The sequence below is a fragment of the Pelecanus crispus genome, chromosome 3, assembly GCF_030463565.1.
Source record: "Pelecanus crispus isolate bPelCri1 chromosome 3, bPelCri1.pri, whole genome shotgun sequence".
NCBI classification, from domain to species: domain Eukaryota; kingdom Metazoa; phylum Chordata; class Aves; order Pelecaniformes; family Pelecanidae; genus Pelecanus; species Pelecanus crispus.
The window spans coordinates 37,031,972-37,054,320 of NC_134645.1; the positions used below are offsets into that span (position 1 = coordinate 37,031,972).

The 22,349-nt window shown below is 43.5% G+C and overlaps 1 protein-coding gene across 1 annotated transcript; it reads right to left on the reverse strand.

Moving 5' to 3' along the window:
- Positions 1-1,517: 1,517 nt before the first annotated feature.
- On the reverse strand, positions 1,518-22,073 carry DTL (denticleless E3 ubiquitin protein ligase adapter). The gene is made up of 15 exons (XM_075708002.1): positions 22,028-22,073; positions 21,595-21,720; positions 20,602-20,700; positions 20,213-20,274; positions 20,001-20,121; positions 19,420-19,485; positions 18,116-18,231; positions 17,347-17,420; positions 16,311-16,414; positions 15,208-15,312; positions 13,030-13,142; positions 9,263-9,352; positions 7,294-7,432; positions 3,116-3,978; positions 1,518-1,586 (listed from the first exon to the last, which is right to left on the reverse strand). Exons 1-15 carry the CDS (start codon positions 22,071-22,073, stop codon positions 1,518-1,520), a joined length of 2,193 nt encoding a protein of 730 aa, XP_075564117.1.
- Positions 22,074-22,349: the final 276 nt, after the last annotated feature.

Here is a 22,349-nt window from a genome sequence, read left to right on the forward strand (position 1 = left end):
CTTGTGGATGACTATTTTTCTTTTTTTTAAAAAGGACGCTACACATTTACTTTTGCTTTGTAGCTGTAAGAGACTTTTCACAAAAGCCATTTTCTCTCAAGTAATTTATTTCCTTGCAAAATACAATCTACAACATAAAATACAAACCAGCGTGTTTTCCCCTACTCCCTTTCAGCTACTGTACTATTCAATGCTACTGTAAAGTAGGTGTGAAAATTTCAGATGGAAAACTTGAGTTAGTTGGGTCACATCCCCTTCAAATACCTCAATTCTTTTGCAGTAGAAAAACTTAATAGGGATTTAGAGGTTTGGGGTTTTTTGGGTTTTTTTTTAAAGTTCATAGGAACTATTATAACAGACAACAGAGTAAATGCTCCAACCTAAGATACGGATCTTTTACTAGCTCCCCCTGGGGAAAACATGACTGAGGAGTTAGTATCATTAGCCAGCAGGACAGTGATCTCATTTCAGTGACCTTGTTCTTTCAGCATCAGTGATGACTCACAATGGCAAAGCGTTTAATCTTAATATGTAAACTCTTGTCAAGTGCTTTCTAAAATGTCAAGTGCCCCTCCCGCAATTTACAAGCTATTATTTTATAGGTACTGTATTAAAAAGTGTTATGAAGTTATGTTATAAGCAGTTATTAATGCCTTTGCTACAGGCTGAATCTGTAAGAGGTGATTGAGCAACCGGCTGTTATGGGATGCCTATTTGGGATGGATGAAACTAATTTTTCTAACACACCTTGCCAGTATTTTATTTCAGAGAAGTGACAAGCTGTTGGCCTCAACAGCTGTAGTGCTGATGGTTCAAGAGCCAGCTATGTTGGCAAATACAGAAGTTTTCAGACTGGGAGAAGCAAGAGGATAGCAAGAGGAGTACAGGCATTATGTACTTGATTATACTTTGTCTCCTCTTAGACTATAATCACCACTGGATGGACACAGGGTGTTTAAAAGTCTTTTATATTTACTTAACGCATTCATAACTTCCCTGCTGAAAGCAGGTAGTCATTGTGGTACTAGAGGAATAAGTGTAGAAATGCCATTCAGCACAAAGTAGCTCAGATCTACCTCCAGTAAGTTCCTCTACACACATTCCAACACTTGCTTTTCAGGAGGGTGTAATGATTTACACGTTATTCTTATGTAGAGGAAGTTTCAACAGCAGATTAGTAACATAAACTGACAAGCTATATGTGCCTGTCAATAATGCACAGCAGAGCTGTTGCTCTCTGGCCTATAACAGTTGCCATATAAAAAATATTCCATTTTTCTTTATAAAAAAATCCATCATCTGAAGTCAGTAAGAGATCATGAGTATCTGTAAGTATTGTGTAAATTTTCCACGCTCAGCTGACTTCAAGTGTTAACAGCTTTAAAAACAGGAAAATAAAACCCCAAGTTTATGAATGTCTGACAACAAACTGTGTAATGCTGGTGCATCATTGTCAGCATTGCTAAATCTTCTCTTGATATCACAGTGTCAACATCCATCAGGTGCCATGTGCTGCTTCAGTCATTCTGTGGCTTTCTGTGGAAGTATGTGCAGATTTTCCTCATGGAAACTGAAGTGGTTGCAGCCTAGGGGGAAAAAAAAACCAAACCAAAAACCAAGAAACATTTCTAGGTTAACAGTTCATATGCTGCAGGAGTCTTAAAGTCGCCCTCCATCACTGCTCCAGTTTGATAGCTTGCCAAATAAGATAGTAAATGAAAGGCTCTTTACTATAATCTGTTTGTCTCACAGATAAGAGGCTTACTACCTAGAGGAAACACTGGCTAAAACCTAGGGTTGTCTTACTGCCATATGAAAAGCACTCTGGCTGCAGTTTCAGCTTCCCTACAGCAGGTAAGAGGGCTGCAGATTTCCAAGATGTAGCAGATCAATGAATGCTGCTGGTATTCCAGGCACCTCCTCAGGCTTCAAGCACAACACAGGAGCATCCTGAAATCTGAACTAGAGCTTACTGGGCAGAAAAGGTAATTGTTCTATAGTAACCTTTCTCCAGGGCAAATCTTTCTGTCTTGTGTTTAAACATGCACAGCATAAAGCACAAGTAGTTGTAGGTTTACTATAACCAAGATTTCTTGGTACAACCACAACATGAAGAGTTCAGCTGCTATGCGTAACTTAAGGAGTGGTGGCTTGCCCACTTCACATCTGATAGAAGTGCTGGAAGAGGTGAAATCAGGTAAGACATGAGATACTTTACCAAAATAAGCCTTAATGATGGCAACAACTTCTAGCATTAGATATTCAATTGAGAGTACAACTAAAATTTGATAAGTGAAAATTTACCTAACATTTACTGAAGTAAGACTTGGTTGAAGACACTGTAGGACTCAGAGTCCAGTTTCAGACACGGGTTGAGTTCAGTTTGTTTTAAAAGAATGTAATTATCGTTTCTCAGTTTGCATGTTAAACCCTCATGCCCTCACACCAACTTTTTTAGCTGCTTTATAAGCTTAACTTTCAGATCCTAGGATGAGCTCTGTGCCAGCCTTCTTGTACATCAAAAGTAGGATTATGTAGGTCAAGTCCTGTCCTCTGACTCTTTTTCAATTCCTTTGTTTTCTACTAGTTTTCAGTTGAAGGAACTGAAGGCATTATTTAGCCCCATGGTTTTAACATGGATAACAAATTCTGTTGCTACCTGAGCTAGAATAAAATTTAGCTCTTTCTTCCAATGCTGAAGTGGCTTTCCAGTAACATAAACAGGCAGATGTGATGGTGAACACATAAACAGTAGATCTGCCAGGAAAGGTGCTGTCATTATTGTGCTTCTCAGAGTAGAGCTTTATTTCAGATGATGGCTCCATCCTTTGAACACCCGACTGGGAACTGGGAGGATCTCTGAGCTCCTGTGTGCCCTAAGTTCCTTTAAAGTGAGGGACATCAACATCCTAAAAATTCTCTTCCTGCATGGAGGGGATTAGTAGGTAACAACATTAATGTATCTGGCTTATTAGACCAGAAATTATCCCTTTTGTCCATAATCAAAGGGATCAAATAATTCTTTGAATGCCTGAGCAGGAGAGAACAAATAAGGGGAGAGTGGCAGCTAGGGATAACTTCTTTCATGACCACTGTCACTGACCATCCTACTTACAGTTTTCAGCGAAGTGGCTGCTGCCACAGCCTCTTGTCGTTTGGCACCGGGACTGCAAGATGACGGTGGGCTGTTTGATGCGCTCTGGCTGTCAGCTCTGCCAGTCCGGAGCTTCTCTCCCAGAGCAGACAACCAATTTTTTCTTTCAGGTGAACTATTCTCTTTATCTACTACTTCAGTGTCTTTCCTGCATGGAGATCTGAAAAGATGGGGGAGAGTCTGAACGCCCGATGGATTAACATGGCTTCCAGGAAAGGAAGGCTCTTTTGGGCTGCAGCTGGAGCCTTCGTGGTCATTATCCAAGTCAGACAGGCTGAGAGAGCCTTCATCACAAGCTTTTTGGTCTGCAGCCAAGTGACATAAATTCAGCTTGGATTTCTTAGCCGCATGGTCCAGTTCAGTCACACAGCTACAGGCCTGCAGACACTTCTGCCCCGCATCGTCCTCCTTGCTGCAGTCAAGCCTTCTCTTGGCACGTTTTTCAAACAGCGTGTGTGGGGCTTTAGGAGGGCAAGTAACTTCTAGGAGACCTTGGGTGACTTCTGCCAGGGCTTTTCTAGGAGAAGGAGCCTTTTTCCCCATTTCTGGAGGAGAAGAGCATGGAGTCCTTGTAACCCAATGTTTAATGGACATTTTGGAGGAAGGCATCAGTTTGGGAGAAGCACATGGGCTGGCTCCACTCTGCTTGGCTGGGGTGCAGGCTGCAGCTGTCTGGGTTTTCAGAGCACCTGTCGGAGTGTTTGTAGACAGGGGAAGGTCTCCAGAATAAATGGGAGCACAGGCAGCCGGCCGTGGCGAGGAAATGCACGGGCTGCCCACTGTGAAGGCCTTGGCAGGAGTACTCTGTGGGCTGGCTGGCGGTCCTGATAGGGGAGAAATAAGTAATCTGATGAGGAACACAGAACAGCAGATTAAAGACAGTGCTTTTATAAACACCCCGTCCAACTAGGAGACGAATTCAGTGCTGACCCCGCTTCTCAGACATACTCTTTTGAATTAAGAGGTTGCATAAATCCCTCTAATTTCAGCTAAACTGGGACAAGTCCTATGTAAAATCCTGTATCATATTGATAAGTATAATACAATATGTTTGTGTAACATCTGATGTCTATCCCTTCTGCAGTGAGCACTCTTACAGGAGCTACACCCAAGGGGCTGACAGACAGACAAAACAGATCTTGACTCTTCTGAGTTTATCTAGCCTTGCTGGAAGCCTTGCAGTAGCTCAGTCCAGATAGCTCTGTACTGAGATGCTGCCTGAGAGCAAGACTGGTCCCCACCTGCACTACCATCTTTAATGGTCGCATAAGTGAGTTGAGGGACAAAAGTACTATAAGCAGGTTCCACGGCTAACTACAATACCAAGGAAGCCTTATGCTATAATGCCCTACCATATGAATAATGCTCCTAGTCAGGCGTTAATAGTTGCATATTTTAAAGATGAAAAAAAAAAGAGTGAGAACAGGAAAGGACATACTTTCATTCTCTTGTCTTTTTGCTGGAGGATTTTCTGTGATGTTATATTAGTATGAAGACAGTAGTTATTTACCACACCCAGGGAAATGTGAGAAATTCTTTACCTCCTGAACAAGGATGTAAACTCCAGAGAAAATAAAATCTGTCACTGTAGTAAGTGATTTCTTTAAAACAAATGATTCCCAAACAGGTATTTCACAGTCGCTTTTGAGCTCACTAACCACCCCTGCTTTTAAAAAAGAGGTTCTGAATACCCAGCATCTTAAAACAGTAGTCATACATAGGAGCATAACGACCTCACTAGTAACAGCGGGAATCATATATAGCAAAGATCTTGGTCTGCAGCAATATTGGGGGGGGGGTGTGTTTAATTTTTTTTTTTTTATATTTCTGGCACCCTCCAACAGAGAACACATTTAGCGAGTTTGTTAGGTGCCTGCTTTCTCATTCATCTAACTTGCAGTGAGGCAATTAAATAGGATAGCACCTTAGTTACTCTACACATTTCTACTGCTGAGCACAAGAGCTCTAAACATTTTCTGTATACCAGGGGTTTAATCTGAACTCCTAATTCTCAGCATTAGCACTGTACTATAAAGCACTTCATTAGGACGGTGCTAATATAGAAGTCTAGAGTGGATAACTCTCTATCCTGAGAGTTGGATGGGTGTCACGGCAAGACCAAACCCAAACTTGAGAAACATCCCCAAACTTGAGATAAAGTTCAGTTCAGTTCAAAGATCAGGCTTGTTTGTAAGACTGCAGGCATTATTCAGGCTTCTACTAAGCCAGTTCCAAGCTTTTTCCATTCATGCTGCCATTGCATGTAGTACAATATTGTAAATACCTGCAGTCAACCTGCATAACTCCAAAGCAGGTTATTTCAGATGTTTCCTACCTTCTCTGCCTCAAATATTCCAGAGTGATATTATCAATCTCCAGCTTTAAGTCACAAATTGTCCATGCACAGGCCTGCTCCAGAAATTTGGTTACACAAAAACATAGAGAAAGTAGTGCAACTTAGGGAAACCACAAAAATAATTTCCAAAGAAAAGCAAACTGTTCTTGCTACACTTGATGATATAGGTCAACAGTCAATATACAACCTCAGTCTCACAATTTGTTCCACATAAATGGCTGGGGAACTACCTAGATCTCATCTCAGCAGGTCTGAAATAGTAATTAGCTTGCCAGCTCTGAATCAGTCTGCAGAAAACTCCTATATTCTAACAGCACGTGCTTTGTGTTCAAGAGCCAATGTCAGCAGGAAGCCTGCTGTTGTGTTTGCAGTGTCTGTGTACTTCCTCTTCCCTCCTGTGTTACTTTAATGCAGCAAGAGCAAGGAGAAATAAGTTATTTTTCTAGTATAATTGCCAAAGCTGACTTGTAAAGTTTTAGTGTACAAGCTACTTTAGGTTTCAGGCTTCTGGACTAGACCTATGCTTACTTCTCTTTTGCTGAAACTAGTACACAAAGTGATTTTTGAGCCCTCTCTGAAGCAGAGTGTGTGCACAAACCATTTACCAGCTACGGAGCAGAGCTGGCACTCTCCCTGCTATTGTCCTGCAAACTTCCTGCAAGACTGTTACTCACTGGCAAAAGGTTAGAGGTAATGTTATCCCATTAGTGGGATTTGGAGACCTTCAGCCTTTATTTGTGTTAGCCAAAGTGAAATTCAGTTGGAGGGTGGCTCGAAAAGATAGGTGGAACACAGGAAGTCACACCACCCGTTGCTGGGAAGCTATTGTATTCTTAGTTTCAGAGCTACTCTACAGAGACGCTCATCTTATTTCACTTTTAGGGGGGATATTCTCCTTTCACCTACTCTACTGTAACAAAATGCAATTTTCAGACAAGTCAAAGTAGTGCTATGATCCAGGGCTCCTGTCTTCTGGTCTATGATACTGTCCAGAGAGTAGCTTTGCCACAGAGCCCAGATCTGCTTGCTAGCTGTGACAGCACGCTGCATATAGCTTGTCTGGTTGCCTAGGCTTTGTAGAAAGGTATTGCATTTGTTAACTAGCCTTGACATGTGAATAAATGAATGCTACTGATTAATTCTGGAACATTATGATCACATCATGATTGTCTACATGCATTTTTGAAGTACTTTCACTATGTGGCATTTGTCTGTATAAACAGTACCCCTGTATGAAGCTGAAGAAAGAGATATAGTATTGATAGCAGCAGCAAAGAAATCTATGCAGAATTCAGCTACTGGGCAGGAGGAAGCAGTTCAGATTTCCAAGGCTATATACGTGCCATCAGCCCTTTACTGGGTAAACCAGCAAACTGGAAAAAGCATATGATCTTACCGTTCTCAGTTATTATTTGATATTAAAAAAAGTGTGACTTGTTGCTACAGTGCATGCACATGTGACATCTCCTTTGGCTGTTCAATTATTGAACCCTGCTGATACCCACTGAAGATCTGGCTGCCCGACAAGCTGTATTAATGAATGTTTGCTTTGCAGGCTGGTCATACAGACTTCAGCATACTTGTAAGCTATTTCAGCCAGCTGGTCTTGTTGGTGGCAGAAGTATTTACAGGTAGAAGTGTTTGTCTGGCTATATGAATTATTGCCTAATATGAAAAAAATAGAATAATAATAAGATGAGCCAAAGGCTTTTGTTGGTACAGAGAACAGCCAAAATTCAGAAGCCATGTCGCACAGCATGGTATCTCAGCTCAGGGGCCTAACCTGCTCCACGTTGTTCTTCCGGTTTCTTCTGAGTGACCCAGCCCACCAACTTCATTTTGCTGAATGCTGATTTTTCCTCCTCAGGACGACGTCGTAAGCGCCAAATCCTCACAGTGTTGTCATCGGAGCACGTGGCAATCTACAGTGTAAATTAGTTTGTTGGAGTAACCAGGGCACATCCTATGGATCACTGGCCAAGTCAACTAGAACAGCTACACCCGACACACCATGCTAATACAAATGAAGGTGAAGCCTGCCTGGTTGAGGGGGTACAAGACTTCCCCATAAAACAAACAAAACAACCCAAGTCTGTTTCATTACTGTACCAGACAGCAGTATTTGTTTTAAAGTGGGCAAGACTGCTGCGTTCATGTCTTTCTGCTAGAGAAATCTCAGTCACCGGTAACCGTTTGCCTTGCATAGCTCTGTAACAGACACCAGTCTGCTCAGGAAGGGCCAGGGCATATTTTGAGATTTCAATCACTTGGTAGACAAAAGCAGCCATGCTGCTTTTTGCACCTGTATCTAGGTCTGTCTCTGTTACTCAGGACCTTTTCTGCTTGGGGATGAACGTTTGCAACACACTGAGAAGGTGACATTGGAAGCCTGGTGCACTGGCCTTAAGCGCTATCTCTTCAGAGTCAGATGTCAGCAATGTCTGGCAGAGAAACCAACTCTGCTAGAAACATTGGTCTAGATTCCTGCCGCAGCATCACGCGCTCCAAAAGGATCTGTGGAATCTCATCTGAAGAAGCAGCAGAACCTACCTAGCCCACATTTTATGGCTCTCTTCAGACAGATTAGCTGGTGACTCACATGGGAATCAGCAGCAAGAAAAAGGAAATGCTGTGGCCAAAGTTCATAGTAATCTGGATGGGAAAGTGCCTCTACTCTGACCTCTGTGACACCAATATTGTCCCTACAGAAAGCAACTTTGCCTCTCAAATCACTCCAGGCAGCTTCCTGACCTGTCTTAGCACCACATTTTCCACTTTTCTTCATGCTTTGGCATCTATACAGCATCTGACTATTTCCTACCTGTGTTAGTAATGACTTTAAAGGCTGTATTGGGTCTGCCTTTCCAACACATCATGATCAGGATGCTGGGTTACCTCTAGATCACAGATTTCATCATCTAAAATACTAATTTTCATATTTGTGTGCATCTTACACAATGAGAACAATTCCTCCTGTTTGCCTGCAAGACTCCCACTCTCCTGCATGGCAACGCTTTTCTGAGACCCAGTGCTATAGTGCAAGCTAGGGTAAGTGGCTGTCTTGCTTAATACTGTGGGATGAAAGAAATTCTGGCTATTATTAGGACACTGTCTCAGATTTTTGAGGGTTATTTCTCATTTTGAGCTAGGCCAATCATTTGAACCAACCTCCTACTGCAGTTCTCTTCCTTTTAGTGATACCCGGTACGTAAGTACTGACCCAATTTCACTGTAGGTTTTTGGGTGTACACACAAATATGTCATGAAAACAGCTCGGATTTTGAAAAAAGGTCACAATGAAGAGAGTCCACATGTTTTTTAAAGGGCATTCAAACCTTCTTGCCCCTCTGTACAAGACTAGCAGATGTATCAATGGTCAGACAGGTAAGGAAGCTGTACGTATTGAACCACAAAACAAGCTTGTGGCTTATGAAAGCCCTGATTAAATGGTTTCACAGTTTTGTCTCTTACAGGTAGCGCCACAGGCTCTCATCAGGAGAGGTCTTCGTTCATTTGCAATTTCCTAGGTCTTATCAAATAGCCTAAATTATTTGAAAAGAATGAAAATGTTCTGATACATTGTACTCACATGACAAGCTTGGTCTACTGCCCCCCCCCAAATGAACATTTTTAGAAATTATTGACTAAAAATTTCCTCCCCCCCAAAAAAATACTGCTGTAATTTTGAAAAGCAGATGTTGCCACATCATGTCTATTGTTTCACAGGAAAGACAGTTTTCCAGAAAACAAACCTTAGTGAAGTCTGAAGGACACCAAGCAATGGAGGTAACTTCTTGAGAGTGACCAAGGAGTATACGTGGAGGAAGGCTGGGCTCAGAAACCTTAAAAATTCCATAGAAAAACAAATATACAATCAGAAGCCCTGCAGCCTAATATACACCACTAAGAAAAGACCCCACAGCCCACCTGTAAAGCATGTGAATACTTTCCATCTTTCCTAAATGAGACAGATAAATCAGATGCCTGTCATCATGAGGCAACAACTGATGGAGCCCTAAGAATAAGTTCATGTTTCATTTCTAGAAGTGAAGCAGCTGGTCAGTACCGAGATGTACTGATATGCCTGGAAACACTTGTTCAATTCCTGCTACACACAGGATTTCTGCCTCCAGAGTTGTCAGCCCAAAACACAACACAAGCATTTTAATATATTAAGTACCTCTACCTGTTCTAGGTAAGATGCATAAAGGTTTGGGGAGCTCATACCAGGATCAGGATAGGCAAACATATTCTGCTGCTGTTTTACAAATGTCCCAATCACAGGTCAATGGTTTATTAAAAAAATAAAACTGCTACCAACAAAATCCTATAGATGAACCTTCACTGGCTTCAGAACTGGCATTTGTGTGACTGCCAAGTGCCTGTACCTCCTCCAACCAAGCAGCTGGACCACAGACCTTCTTAAGAGTTCATAAAAAAGCTCTCTAAATCATTCGTGCTCATTAAACTGATCTCCATTTCTCTTACACCCTTCACAAAAATCTTTCTCCTGTTCTACAGTATTACTATTAATCTTCGACTACAGCTCACGTAAGCGACGGATATAGCTGAAGCTAGCATTAAATGGCCCAAGGAAAACACACACGCATACACACACACAGAGATTATATCCAAGTTTTGCATGCTTTCAGTGGGCAATACTTTCTACAGCTATGAGTCACCATTATTGATGTGACATTATAAGGGAGATTTATCAAGGAGATTTGCATAAACGACTAAGTGAATGAACAGATCCTTTAGTATGTGGGCAAAGGAGTAGACATTACATACAGATTTCAAAGGAAGATGCAAGACATCGGGGAAGGCTTCTGATTTACACACAAGTTTTTCTCTTGTGGATCACCTCCTACAACAGCCTGCAAAACCACAATTGAATATCCAGCTTCAGGTCTTAATAGTTGTTCTGATACAAACAGGTTCATCTTAACAGGCTGCTTTTTTTTCTCTGGCATAGCAGAGGCAATCACTTGACTAAATATCCACTAAATGCCTCGGTCAGAGTATTCATTTCTCTGCCAAAACATGCAATACCATGGAAACTAAATCCCTATTTAGGGAATAAACAACAGGAGAACTAGGTGCAGAGAACACCTTCGTTTACATTTAATAGGGGTCTTGCTATACACACATAACAGACACAATAGTGGTCTAGTAGCCACTGATTGCTGAAAGGAAAGCAGAGGAAGAGAATTATTCTTGCTGGGACACACTGGTTTTACACCATAGTAGTGTAAATTAAACCAACTTATATTATTGTGAACTAAAGGAGGATGCATAGTTATAGCTGTGTCTACTGTGTTTGGCAGAAGACAGCTGGCCAGTCTGCGCATGTTAAGTCAGGATTAGCCAGAGCACATGCTGCTTTTTGCCTGATTTGACAGGATATTGGTGGGGAAGTTGGAGCTATTGTGGAAAGGTTAAAAAGAGAAACCTAGGAAATGAGACTTCATTAGTTACTCTACTCACTGAAACAGCTGTTGTATCCATCTTTAAGATTCAGCATAAAATGCTGTATATAGTTTTATGCACCATACTATACAGAAACATTTAAATTCCAATGTTGGGACAGACCAAAGTGTAACTTCATATGGTCACCTCAGAGTGGTCTGTACCAGAGGATTCAAAGGACAATAGAACTATGGAGGTATACATCTATGAAAGATATCTTTTTATTACCAGGAAGGTAGCTTGGCTAGGTACCATCTTTGTAGACAGAAACCTCTCTGCTCTCTGGCTTTTATAATCTTAGGGCTGCTCAAGAGTCAGTTAATTAATCAACGAACTAGTAATTAAAAAAAACATGAACACAATAAAGTGAGTGTTCATTGCTTGGAAGTGATTTATATATGGAAACAGACTGAAACAGCATCCTTGTCAGCAATAACTTCTAGCCACAGTATTCCTTGGGAATTGCTAACCCAAACACAACTTAGCACTGCTGCAAAAGTTTCTCAAAGAAATAATCTGAGTGGACAATGTCTTGCTCTGCCTTTCATTCCTCAACAAGGTCTTGCTCTGCCTTTCATTCCTCTCTAAATATGGAAAGCTAGCACTGTTCATTAGGTTCTTTCCCACACTACCTGTTAATTGCTCATGCAATATCCAACCATGTTTTTTTCACAGCATAGTAAGTCCTCATCCCAAGAAAAGATACATATGTTTCAGAGTCAGTAAAATCTGCCAACATTTAAAACAAATTAAGAAGCCTCTGGATATGACAGATCTCGAAAGAGACAGTTTTGCTGGAAATCCCACTTTCTAACATGACTATGGGATTAAAATAAAAGTAATCATCTGATGATTTATTTAATAAATACGCAATACTGTCTGTCACCCACATGTGATAGCAACAGAAGCCTTCTGTACACGAACGCATTTTAAAGGTGCTTAAATGCTTAAACTTTGAAATGTAATGACATCCTTGAATGCTCTCAACCCAGTCCCAGCCTGCGTTCCAAGAAGGTATCAAAACATGTGAACACAGGATGGGTGACCCATGTTTGCACAGGTATTTTTGCTGAACTCGCACAGAACACGAGGAAGGTTAAAATTACACCACTTGGCAGGGGAGTAGTCATGCTACTGCACTCCTGCTACTTCTCTGTAAGCAACCTAGCTGCTTACAAGTGTTCTCCAAATCCAAGAGAATGCATGCTCAAACCACAATCACAGCAGGTTGGCCCTCTGCTCTCAAAGGTTTGTATTTTACTTTCAAACTCACCATGAAAGGGGTAAACAAGTCAGCATTCCTTAAAAATTGCCCCAGACCTGAAATAAGCAGTCACCTGTGGTTTCTGTCTATTGTACTTCAGGTACAAAATCCACTCTCGTCCCATATGGCTGTCAAGTATGGACAGCAGAACTTGATGCACGCCTTATTCTGAGGTCCCTGCTATTAACTTGGTGACATTTGTGTTTCCTACACGTCAGCACAAGATGCAAAGTGACGAAGCCTCTCGGCTGTCAGACTTTGGAATTTTGCTGAAGGCTCTGGCTGAGCCCTTGCTGTAATACAAAGGCTTTAACTACTGTAAATTAAGCATGAGAAAAAGCTATGTCTGAAGCAACAGCTGGAAAAAGGGCAAGTGGGGGGAAAAAGTGCCCTTTAAAACAATTAAATTGTTATGTTTCTGTTATTGTGCTCCATTGCTAAATATGAACGGAGAACTGTCTGTCTACTTGTCATAGCTGGCTGAATCACCAGGACTGAAAGAGGATTTTAATGCCCATTAAAACCAGATTAAGATCAGCAACTGGCAATAAGCAGCAGTGATGAGAGATGTATTGATGGCAGGAGGTTAGCTCTGTTTTACATTAAACAGTTACATCTAGCCTTGACAGCAACACGCTCTGGGCACAACATGCCAGGAGCTAACCCCACGCTGCTGTAAGTAGGAGTGGGAGGCAGGGAGTGTTCTACGTGAACATGAAAAGCAAATGAAATGAAAGAGCGGAGCAGCTCTGGGTTGCGCGCTTGGGTCTCTCCCCGTCGCCTCACCTTCCAGATGTATGCATTGCAGTCACTTGAGCCACTGACCAGGAACTGGTCGTCTGGGCTGGTGCTGGATTTGATGTAAAAGGTTGAATTCTGGTGCCCGCTGAAAACCGCCACTGAGAGGAGAAAAGAAAAAAAAAGAAAATAAAAGCCACACTCAATGCACCACCATGGAGTCGGTTGCGCAAGCAGGGCCGATCTTACAGGCTTTTCCTGCCTGGCCACATATCCTCTGGAGAAAGTGGTTGCGCTGCTCCCTCACTCTGGGGATCTGGGGCAGGAAGTCTTTATTATTCAACTGGAACCCTTCAGGCTTCTCAGACGAAGCAGGTTTACCTGAACAGCTCCCTCCGCAGCATTAGGAAGCAGTGGCAGTTTCATTAAAGCTTTCGCTTCACCCATGTCACAAGCAGGCCGAGACATCACCTGGGCTGCCCCACTGCTCTGGTTATGGCTCCTTGTCTCTTCCTCCCTCACCCGCCATCACCAGCCCTGCTACGTTAAGAGGGGCAGTCGCACAGAAAGCACAGCAAGGGCCTTCTTCCACCCAGGTGGCAATGAAGGCGCTTGTTGCTCCTTCCTCCTGCTGCCAGCATCTTCATTTCGCCAGCAAAACTTGCATTGTGTCAGGACGCTCACTGGTTGCCTATATTTAAAGCCTCAGTAGCGTTTGCTAAAGGCTTGAAACCATCGCCCCGAATGGCTGCCGTTTCCCCTATCGCGAGGGCCGAAGGAGCCAGCAGCCGGCACGGTAGCTGAGTGTGGATCTAAGGTACTCGGCTGCACTACGTCCCGTCCTCTTATCGGGGCAGAAAGGGTGAGTTTCCCCATGTAGTGCCGGGCAGGGCTGGCACCCCCTTGACCAGCCCTGTTTTAATAGTGTTTTTGGCGAAGGAGGCGACCCACACACCAGAGGACAAGGTGACTGCCTTTGGCAGTCTTTGAAAAGTTGCGAGACCCCTTGGATTTTACCCGCAGCTCTCAGCGCAGCGGTTACAGGACAGCGAGTCCTTTCCTAAGCCAGACCTACGGGCAAGTCCCGTTACGCTGAGGATTTCCTCACGTCCCCCTGCAACCTAAAGCTGGCTACACGCCGGATAAGCGCGGCCGCAAGCGGGATGAAAGCCAGCGAGCGAGGAGAGAGGCCCCGACCGGCGGGCAGGCGCTGCCCTCTGCGGGAACAGCGGCTCACCGAGGAGCCGCACGTGTCTCATCCAGCTGGATGAACCGAGATTGCTTGCTGGGTTTTATCAGCTGCACACAGAAGGCAAGAGCTCCATGAGGAGGCCGAGGGCGGGATGCCCTGTGCTTTGGAGAGAGCCCGCTCCCGCGGGGGGGACAGGCCGGTGGGTGTATTTCCACGGCTCAGCGGTGGCACCCAGGGTGAACCTCAACAACTGACCTATTAATATTTACTACTTGCACCACTTCTCGACTCTGGAAGCGTTCCTGCCCACCAGACTGCCTTCCTGAAGAGCAGACAGAAGGACACATTGTTCATTTAATTTCAATTAACTGAGAGACTGAGAAAAGGCAATGGAAACTAAATCATGTGCCTGGCTGGAATGCATCTAACAAGTTTTGCTGCTTTCTGAGAAGCAGCCACTGGCCTATGACATAGCAGCTTAGTGCACCAAAGTCTGTGGGCTGTCTTGTCAACGTAACGGTCACAGGTGCAGAGCTGAAGGAATGTAAAAAGCTGAAGCATCTCCACAGTATGCTGGGGATGCTTTCTGCCAGAAACTGTGGGAGAAGCTAAATTTAAAAGACACCTTCAAATACCTGAATATGACCATTTTACATGGATTCATACCTAAGAGCTTGAAAAATCGGTGATTGCCAGTAAGCAGAAGATTCAAACTTGCTTCAGGAAGATAGCAGCTGGACACTAGCCATTCCTCACCAGACAACAGGCAAACTACCTTTAGTCTCAGTCTGGGTGAACAAGTACCTGCACTTATGTAAGTTTTTGTGCTATTTATTTCATGTGGATGGCTCAACACAAAATATGAACAGCCCTTTTAACAGGTGCCTTCTCTCCTGGGTAGCTTTAGACATAAGAGAACGGAATAGGTTTCCTAAGTGTTCAAGCTGGTTTCTCTAAGTCACAGGGAGAAACTCACCTTTCTATGCTCTGTAACACGTATTTTTTGCAGCTGTTTCCACAGATATCATGCTTACCTGGAATGGTCCTTAAACTTGTCATATTGAACATGTAGATACTATCGTCAGTGCAGTTAGCAAAAAGATTAGCACCCGTGGAATCCAAAACCAGGCTAGAATATCCTACAGACAAACAGAGAAGTTCTTCATCAGAAATAACTCCACAAAAAACACTTTGGTAAAACAGGCATTCTCAAAGAAATGCCTAGAGAGGGAAATTTGGAAAGGATCTCTGTCATGTATGAGATTGTCGTTGGAAAGTCTTATTTGTTTGACAGAGTACTTGTTGGAGAAGGAAAGTTTCTAGAATAACATCTACATTTTCTCATGAGTATTCAGGGTGATATTTAGAGAGGAATCCCACCTTCAGAGCAGGCAAGCAATTTTTTTATAATTTCAAATGGATAACAGGAACAACCAATTGTAGAAGCAGAGATTAAAAATAAATAGAAACCCTCATGCTTTAGTAGAATAAGCCGTCCTCTGATTTGCTAGTGATTTAGGTTCAAGAAAAATCCTTCCTTGCAAGCAAATTATTTCACAACCAGCTCCTCGAGATTTCCCTCATGCTCTTGGGACTGACACTGACCATTACCACGTTGAGATAGTTGATTAGACAAGTCATCAGGAATTACTGTGTTGCATCAGAGCATTGCAGGGCATTAAGATACAAAGAAGCACAGAGCAATACCAACAAGAGCGCTATTGTTTTTGATAACAAACACCTTCACGTATTGCTTGACTCTGGGAGGTTATAATGTAAAAGTCCAGTCCGGTCTGTTGTCTTTCCAAGATACAACGCAAAGAAAGATTTCAATCTGATTTCTACTCATGCATCAAAACAACTAGCTAAATTCTACCTCAAGAGCATTATTATTCCTCTCCTTATCTCCATTTCTAAAAATGCACTGCTGAAGCTTATGCAAGTTTTTATCATTGGTGCAATGATACAGAAGTGGGGCACTTTCACTCTTCAACTTGAAAATTTGGTAATGGCAATCAAAATATCCTGCTGACCTTGTCAGTCTGATCAATAATTGGCTAAAAAGATAAACGATGGCACTGTCAGTACTTCTTAAATTCACTTTGCACTTCAACAAATACATCTTCCAATAACTTACCGAGTTTGCGAGTACTGGTCCCAGGGTAGCAAAAAGACTTGAAAGGCACTGGGTCCTGACGGTAAGCCGCATAGTTCTTGCGCAAGTCCCATACTTTGATCACACTGAAATAGAAAAGCACAAGTGCCTTCAACTTCAAAATTTCTTTTGCAATGCTGATAGGGCCTTCTAAGAGCACAGGAAGACAGGTTGCTCATTACTGAGGAGTAGCCAGTACTAATGAGCACAACTGAGCAAGAGTAGGGCAGAGACATGCTGAAAGCAAAACGATTGCTCTGCTGGTTATGGATGAAGAAGCAGCATTGTCTTCTGTAACTAACACAAGATACAACATGAGCCTGCAAGTCACCTTCCTTCAACTAGTAAAAGGAAATACAAGGATGCCTTTATACTGCTGACTTGTAGTTTTAAAAATGAAGTCCTTCAAGGTTTTTTCTTGCTCTCTAGAGGTAAGCCACAGGCAGGAGAGTCAATCTCATCTGCCTCAGAAAGGCTCTGACTACACAGAATCTGCTAAAGAATCAAGTTGTGAGAGCGTAATTGCCATGCTAATCAATTGGACAGTTTGCTTGAGCTCCAAGATGCTGCAACAGATCTGGCACCTAAAAGAATGCATCCTTTGTAACTCAAGGCAACATTTTCTCAAGCATGCCTACACATATCCAGGCACCAGCCACCCACTTGCATCCCAATACAGCTCACTGTCTAACAATAGTCTGTTTACTTGAGGTCCAACAGGTCCATGAGAACAGAGAGAGATGATAAGAACTGCTCTCGTTCTGCCCCATAGCTAAGACACTAAAATGAGCATTTACCACATGTGCACAATTTGTCCCAGCACTGCCATCTCCAGTAAGGAAGAAAAGCAGCACTCAGCTTTGCCAAAGCAAGCTGGCAGTGTAGCTCTGCTGATTCTACCTAACAGCAACTGTAGCTTTGCGGGCCACTGTGTGATCTTAGGAAAAAAATCACCCAATCTTTTTCTGCCATTAAGAATGTGCAGAATAGACAGAAAAGCAGGCACCTCCCTCCTTACCCATCAACAGCTCCTGCAGAGATAAGAGTATGCTCATCCTGAAGCAGCACCACAGTTACACTCTGCTGGAAATCCTTAAAGGAAAAAAAGCAACAAAAGAAGAAAAAAACAACAATTTTATTTTCTTTCAAGGTCAGCAAGATCTTGCTGCTTAGTCCAAGGCCAAGTGAATAACGGGGAAGCCTCCTCCTAGCCAGGCAGGAGAACCTGGAAATACCAGATGCCATTTAGGACACAACAATCCTTCGAACACTCCCACCAGTGAAATTGTTGCTGAGCGGTAAGTGTTCGGGCAGCAGTTTGAAGCTATAACTTTCAGGTCAGAGATAAGAGAGCTGCCTGCATCACAAGGTTTAATAGATTAAATAAGACCAGATCTTACTGCAGTAAGGCAGTCATTTGTGTGGTCAAATTAGGGGAAAAAAAAAAAAGGAAGGAAAAAAAAATTACAATCCTCCCTATCTTCCCCCTCAAAAAAGGAATGCTGGACCACTCTTTTCCTGTCTGGGAAAAAGAAAAGATGTATTTTCACATGGCATTTGCACAAAGATGGCTTTGATGGCACATGGGTTGTTAGACCACCAAACAATGTCTAAAATTAGCCATAGCAAGTGACCATGATACAAAAATCTACCTCTGCAAAGATAAATTGAAGCATTTACCACATTCAAGCCAAATATTTCTTATGATAACTACTTAGAAAGACTTCTACAAATACCGTTGTCCTCAGAAGACAGGCCTACATCTCCTTAGTTCCCCAGATACCTACCACCAACGGAGCAAGTCCTCTTAGGTTCTGCCTCTTCTTCTTCAGTTTGGAAGGAGTCTGCTTGTCAACCACATTGTGTGCTCCACTGATTTGATTCACCTGCCTATAAAATCCATCTGAAAGAAATCAAAGACATCTCAATTAATAGTTTCTATGCAATTTTGCTATCACCTTAATAAAACAGGCAGCAGCTTGGAAAAAATTCTAAAAAGTGGCTGAAACTAACCTTTAAGATTATTAATGTATTCTGAAAACAAAAATTGTAAGTTACGTACGAGACCAATGATAAGAACATAGTAGAAAACAGGAGCATATATTGCAAAAAAATTGCAGAGGTTAATGTAGCATGGACACTGAAGTTAGAACTGGCTTAGGCAGGCTGCCTTTGGAAATCATTACCCTTTGGTCTGGTCTTCAGCATGCATCCTCATCTAGAGTGTTCAACCCATTTCATCCCGAGCAGAACTGTACTCACAGGTAGGTTTCCACTGCTTTTCCACTATACTTCATAATTTTCCATTAGCCTTTTGTCTGTTACTTCTCACTTTATGAAACTTACTGCTTTACTAGAGTAAAGCAACTTTTCTACTTTTTTTCCTGCACCTTCCACTTCAACCATGCGGAGCCTCCCTTTTCCCCCACTTGCCAGTCTGAAGAGCCAGGGAACCTGGGACAGATGAAAGAGTGAGACATGTTCTGGCAGGAACAGGCCAGGAAACTTCTGGGACAGAGCAGGGAACTGGGGAGAGGCATAAGGGCATGACCTGACTGGGGAAGGAAAAGCTCCAGGAAACAGAAAGAGAGGAGTAGAATGAGCTCACCCTGCATTTAGTACATGTTCCCACAGTATATTCAGTTGCTTGCAGCACTCACAAGCTCCTTTGCTCCTGCACTTTCTGCCTTCCTTCCTGCTCTGGCAGGAGTCTTCCCAACTTTACTTCATCCCTCCAAATGGTTCTGACCTAAGCACTCTCACCCAGCCCATCTTCCTTCTGTGCTGTCCCACACAAAGATGTGTTCTGTACCCCCTTATCTCCTTACCAATACACAGGGTACTATTGGGACAGCATGTATATCATGCCTCGAATCTGAGACTGTTACAAAGTGGAAAAACATATTAGACATGGAAGAAATACCTATTACACCCTTTCACTGTACTAAAGCAGCCCATGGTTATCTGACAATCTTTGTCTTACTGAAGTGTTGCTTATATTGTAATCAAAAGCATTAGACCAACATGTACATCTAAGTACTATTTTTACATAAAATACTGATTTTCGATACATATCTAAAAGTTCAGTTACCTTTCTTGTTGCACCTGGTATCCCAAACCATGATGTTTCCATCTCTGCCTCCAGTACAGAAGACAGCTGACAGAGAGAAAGAGAGTGCTATTAGCTTCCAAAAGTGTCAATTTAATTAACTGAATGCAGTGCAATGCCATCTATGTGCCTCTGCATCTATGTGCCTCTGGCTCTTCTGCCCCAACACTTGGGATGCCAGTCCTAGCAATACAAAAATCATGCCAGTGTTCTGCCATGCTTTTTGACTAGTTTCCTTACTCTTCCTAGTCTTTCTTTACTACTACGCTAGAGAAAACAGCTTAGGAAAAGAGTATTTACACACTTACGTATGGAAGTAAGGACTGAATGATTTCAATATATTGTCTTAAACTTGCCCAAGATCAGAATGTGCCCATGTTAGCTTCAGGTCACTGTTAAGTTCCAACAAGTTAGTTTTGCTTCACTGACTAGGTCGCTGCTCAGTCTGCCTCTGCTATTTGTAACTGTCAGTTTCCAAAGCCCTTTTTTAGCCCCAACAGTATGGATGTGCGGGGGGGAAAGAAGAAGGAAAAAAACAGACAACAGGGAATATCACCATTTACCTTTCTCAAATCTAGAAAAAGCAACTGACTTGAGGCTACACTGGTGACCTTTGCATATGCCAAGAAGCTCCCCAGCTCTCACATCCCACACCTTGGCTGTCTGATCTCCTGAAGCAGTGACCTTCAGAGGAAAAAATAAAAAGCTTTAGTCATTATCTGCACACAGTTGCCAAAGCATTAAAAACAAAGTTAGATGGCAAAAGACTGCTTACAATCCTGTGTTCCCCTGGTACCCAGGCAAGGTCAAATACAGCATTTGAGTGAGCCTGCCATTCTAACAAGAAAACAAAAGCCAAGATTAGCTCAGTGCATTGCAGCATGATATTTTGCAGAATACTAAAGAACATCAGATACGGACATCAGAAAACTTTTCAACAGCTTGCCTTAGGCATGAAAACCAACACAGCACAATTCACCTACTAGTGCTGTTCTAAGAGCGCACTCACGCTGCTGCTTTGTAAAGAAGACTCAGCAAAGTATATGAAAGGATTTAAGTACTGCCCACATTTATGTTTAAATGACTTGCAAAAAGCTTTCTTTGATTCCAGTAAATCACGTACTTGCCACATCAAATGAAGATCGCATTCTATATAATATTTACCCTTAAAGATGAGTTTGCTAGTAGTTTGAGCTTCAGTATCATACAGTCTAACAAATCCTTCTTCATTTGCAACTGCCAGTACATGTTCCAAATTCGGGGCTGAAAAGAAATTGAAACGTAGTTGTGTATTATGTAGCCCATTCATAATCACACCCCTGTTCTTTGTGAAGGGCCACAGACACTTTAAACAGGGTATACAGCAAGTAGATACCTGCGAAATAAACAGTATTTACGTAGCATTTTAAATGCTCAAAATGCAGAAATATCAGGAAGCACTTTTTCTAGATGTTCCATTCAGGAACTACTATACATGGGCAATCAAATGGCTCCAGGAGCAACTTTTGAGATAATGGCCTCTTTCACCAGCTGTTAACAGCTCTCTAGTTATAGTTTGCTGCAGCTATACTACCTATCATCTACGACCTGCAGTACTTTCTATAGATCTGAGTTGGAAAAGCAGGAAGCTGCCTTGGAGAAACGTATAAGCTCACACCAAAACTAGAGTACTACAAATGAAAGAGTTTTGCCCTAAAGATCCAGGAGCTTCCACGCTTAGTTCACTCATCATGTATTTATCATGGGGAAATGCTACATGTAACAGTCTAGTGACATCCACCCACCTCTGATTTCTACATACTGTTCTCCATCCTGTTATATCTTTTCTATATTTTGAACAAAGCCCAATTTTTCAACTGTGCAGCCCAGCAGTGTCACCAAGAGGACATACCTTGAAACAGACAAAGCTGAAACAGACATTAAAATAAATGCTTTGTAGTCGCTTCTTTGAGGGAATACTTTCCACCAGTATATTTATGAGCACCATGGTCCAATTTATAGCACATCTAGGTGCAAGCACACTGTTACCAGCTCGCTTTAAACAAGAAACTCTGAAACCAAATTATGAGACATATTTTTAAAAAAAAAAAAAAAAAAGAGCTGTCAGTGCTGCCCACACCCTGGGCCCTAAAAGGGCCTTTCGGAAGGTGACTTTACCTGCAGAAAAGGTGCAGCCAAAAGGAGGGACCGGCATTCCCGTTTCCCCGTAAGACAGGTGGTCATCTTCCTGGCTGCACTGGTAGCTATCCAAGAGATGCTGCAGGGGAAGCGGCGCGGACCGACCTACAGGGAGACAGACGGACCGTAACCGCACCAGGCGCCACAGCCTCGGACGCGCGGAGCCCGGAGGCCCCCACAGCGGCTGTGGAGGCGCCGGAGCCGCCCACTCCGCCGTCGGAGGGAGGGGGTCCAAACCGGGGGGGGGGGGGGGTCGGAGACCACCGCTACGGCAGCGGGCGGCCCGGGCTCACGCCGTCGCGGTCCCGCCGCCCGGGGCAGAGGCAGCGGCGATGCGGTGCGGGGCGGGACGATGCGGAATGGGACGGTGCGGTGCGGTGCGGTGCGGGAGCGGCGCGGCCGCGGTACTTACGGGGCGGCGCGGCCGAAGAGCGGCGGAGCAGCGCGCGGCACAGCATGGCCAAGAACCACCGGCGCGCGCGGACCCAGCTCGTGGCGCCAACTCCCGCCACCGACCGACCCGCCAAACGCGCCTCGGCCCCTCATTGGGCAGCAGGCGCCCGCTGCGCCGCGCCCTCTTCCCCTGATTGGGTGGCGTAGAACGGAGGGGGCCGGGCCTCCAGGCCACACCCACCCCCGGGTCGTTCACCGGGGAGGCAGCCGCCGCGAGTGGCCGCGGCCGCTGGGGCGGCCGGCGCGCGCACGCGCCTCGTCGTCGCGCCTGCGCACAAATC

Coding starts and splice junctions, on each gene's coding strand:
- DTL (XM_075708002.1), bottom strand. CDS start 22,073: ATGCTGTGCCGCGCGCTGCTCCGCCGCTCTTCGGCCGCGCCGCCCC. Junction 19,486..20,000: donor TTTTTCTAGATTTGAGAAAG/GTAAATGGTGAT, acceptor TCTCTCTGTCAG/CTGTCTTCTGTACTGGAGGC. Junction 3,979..7,293: donor GGAAGAACAACGTGGAGCAG/GTTAGGCCCCTG, acceptor CTCCCCTATCAG/GACCGCCAGCCAGCCCACAG.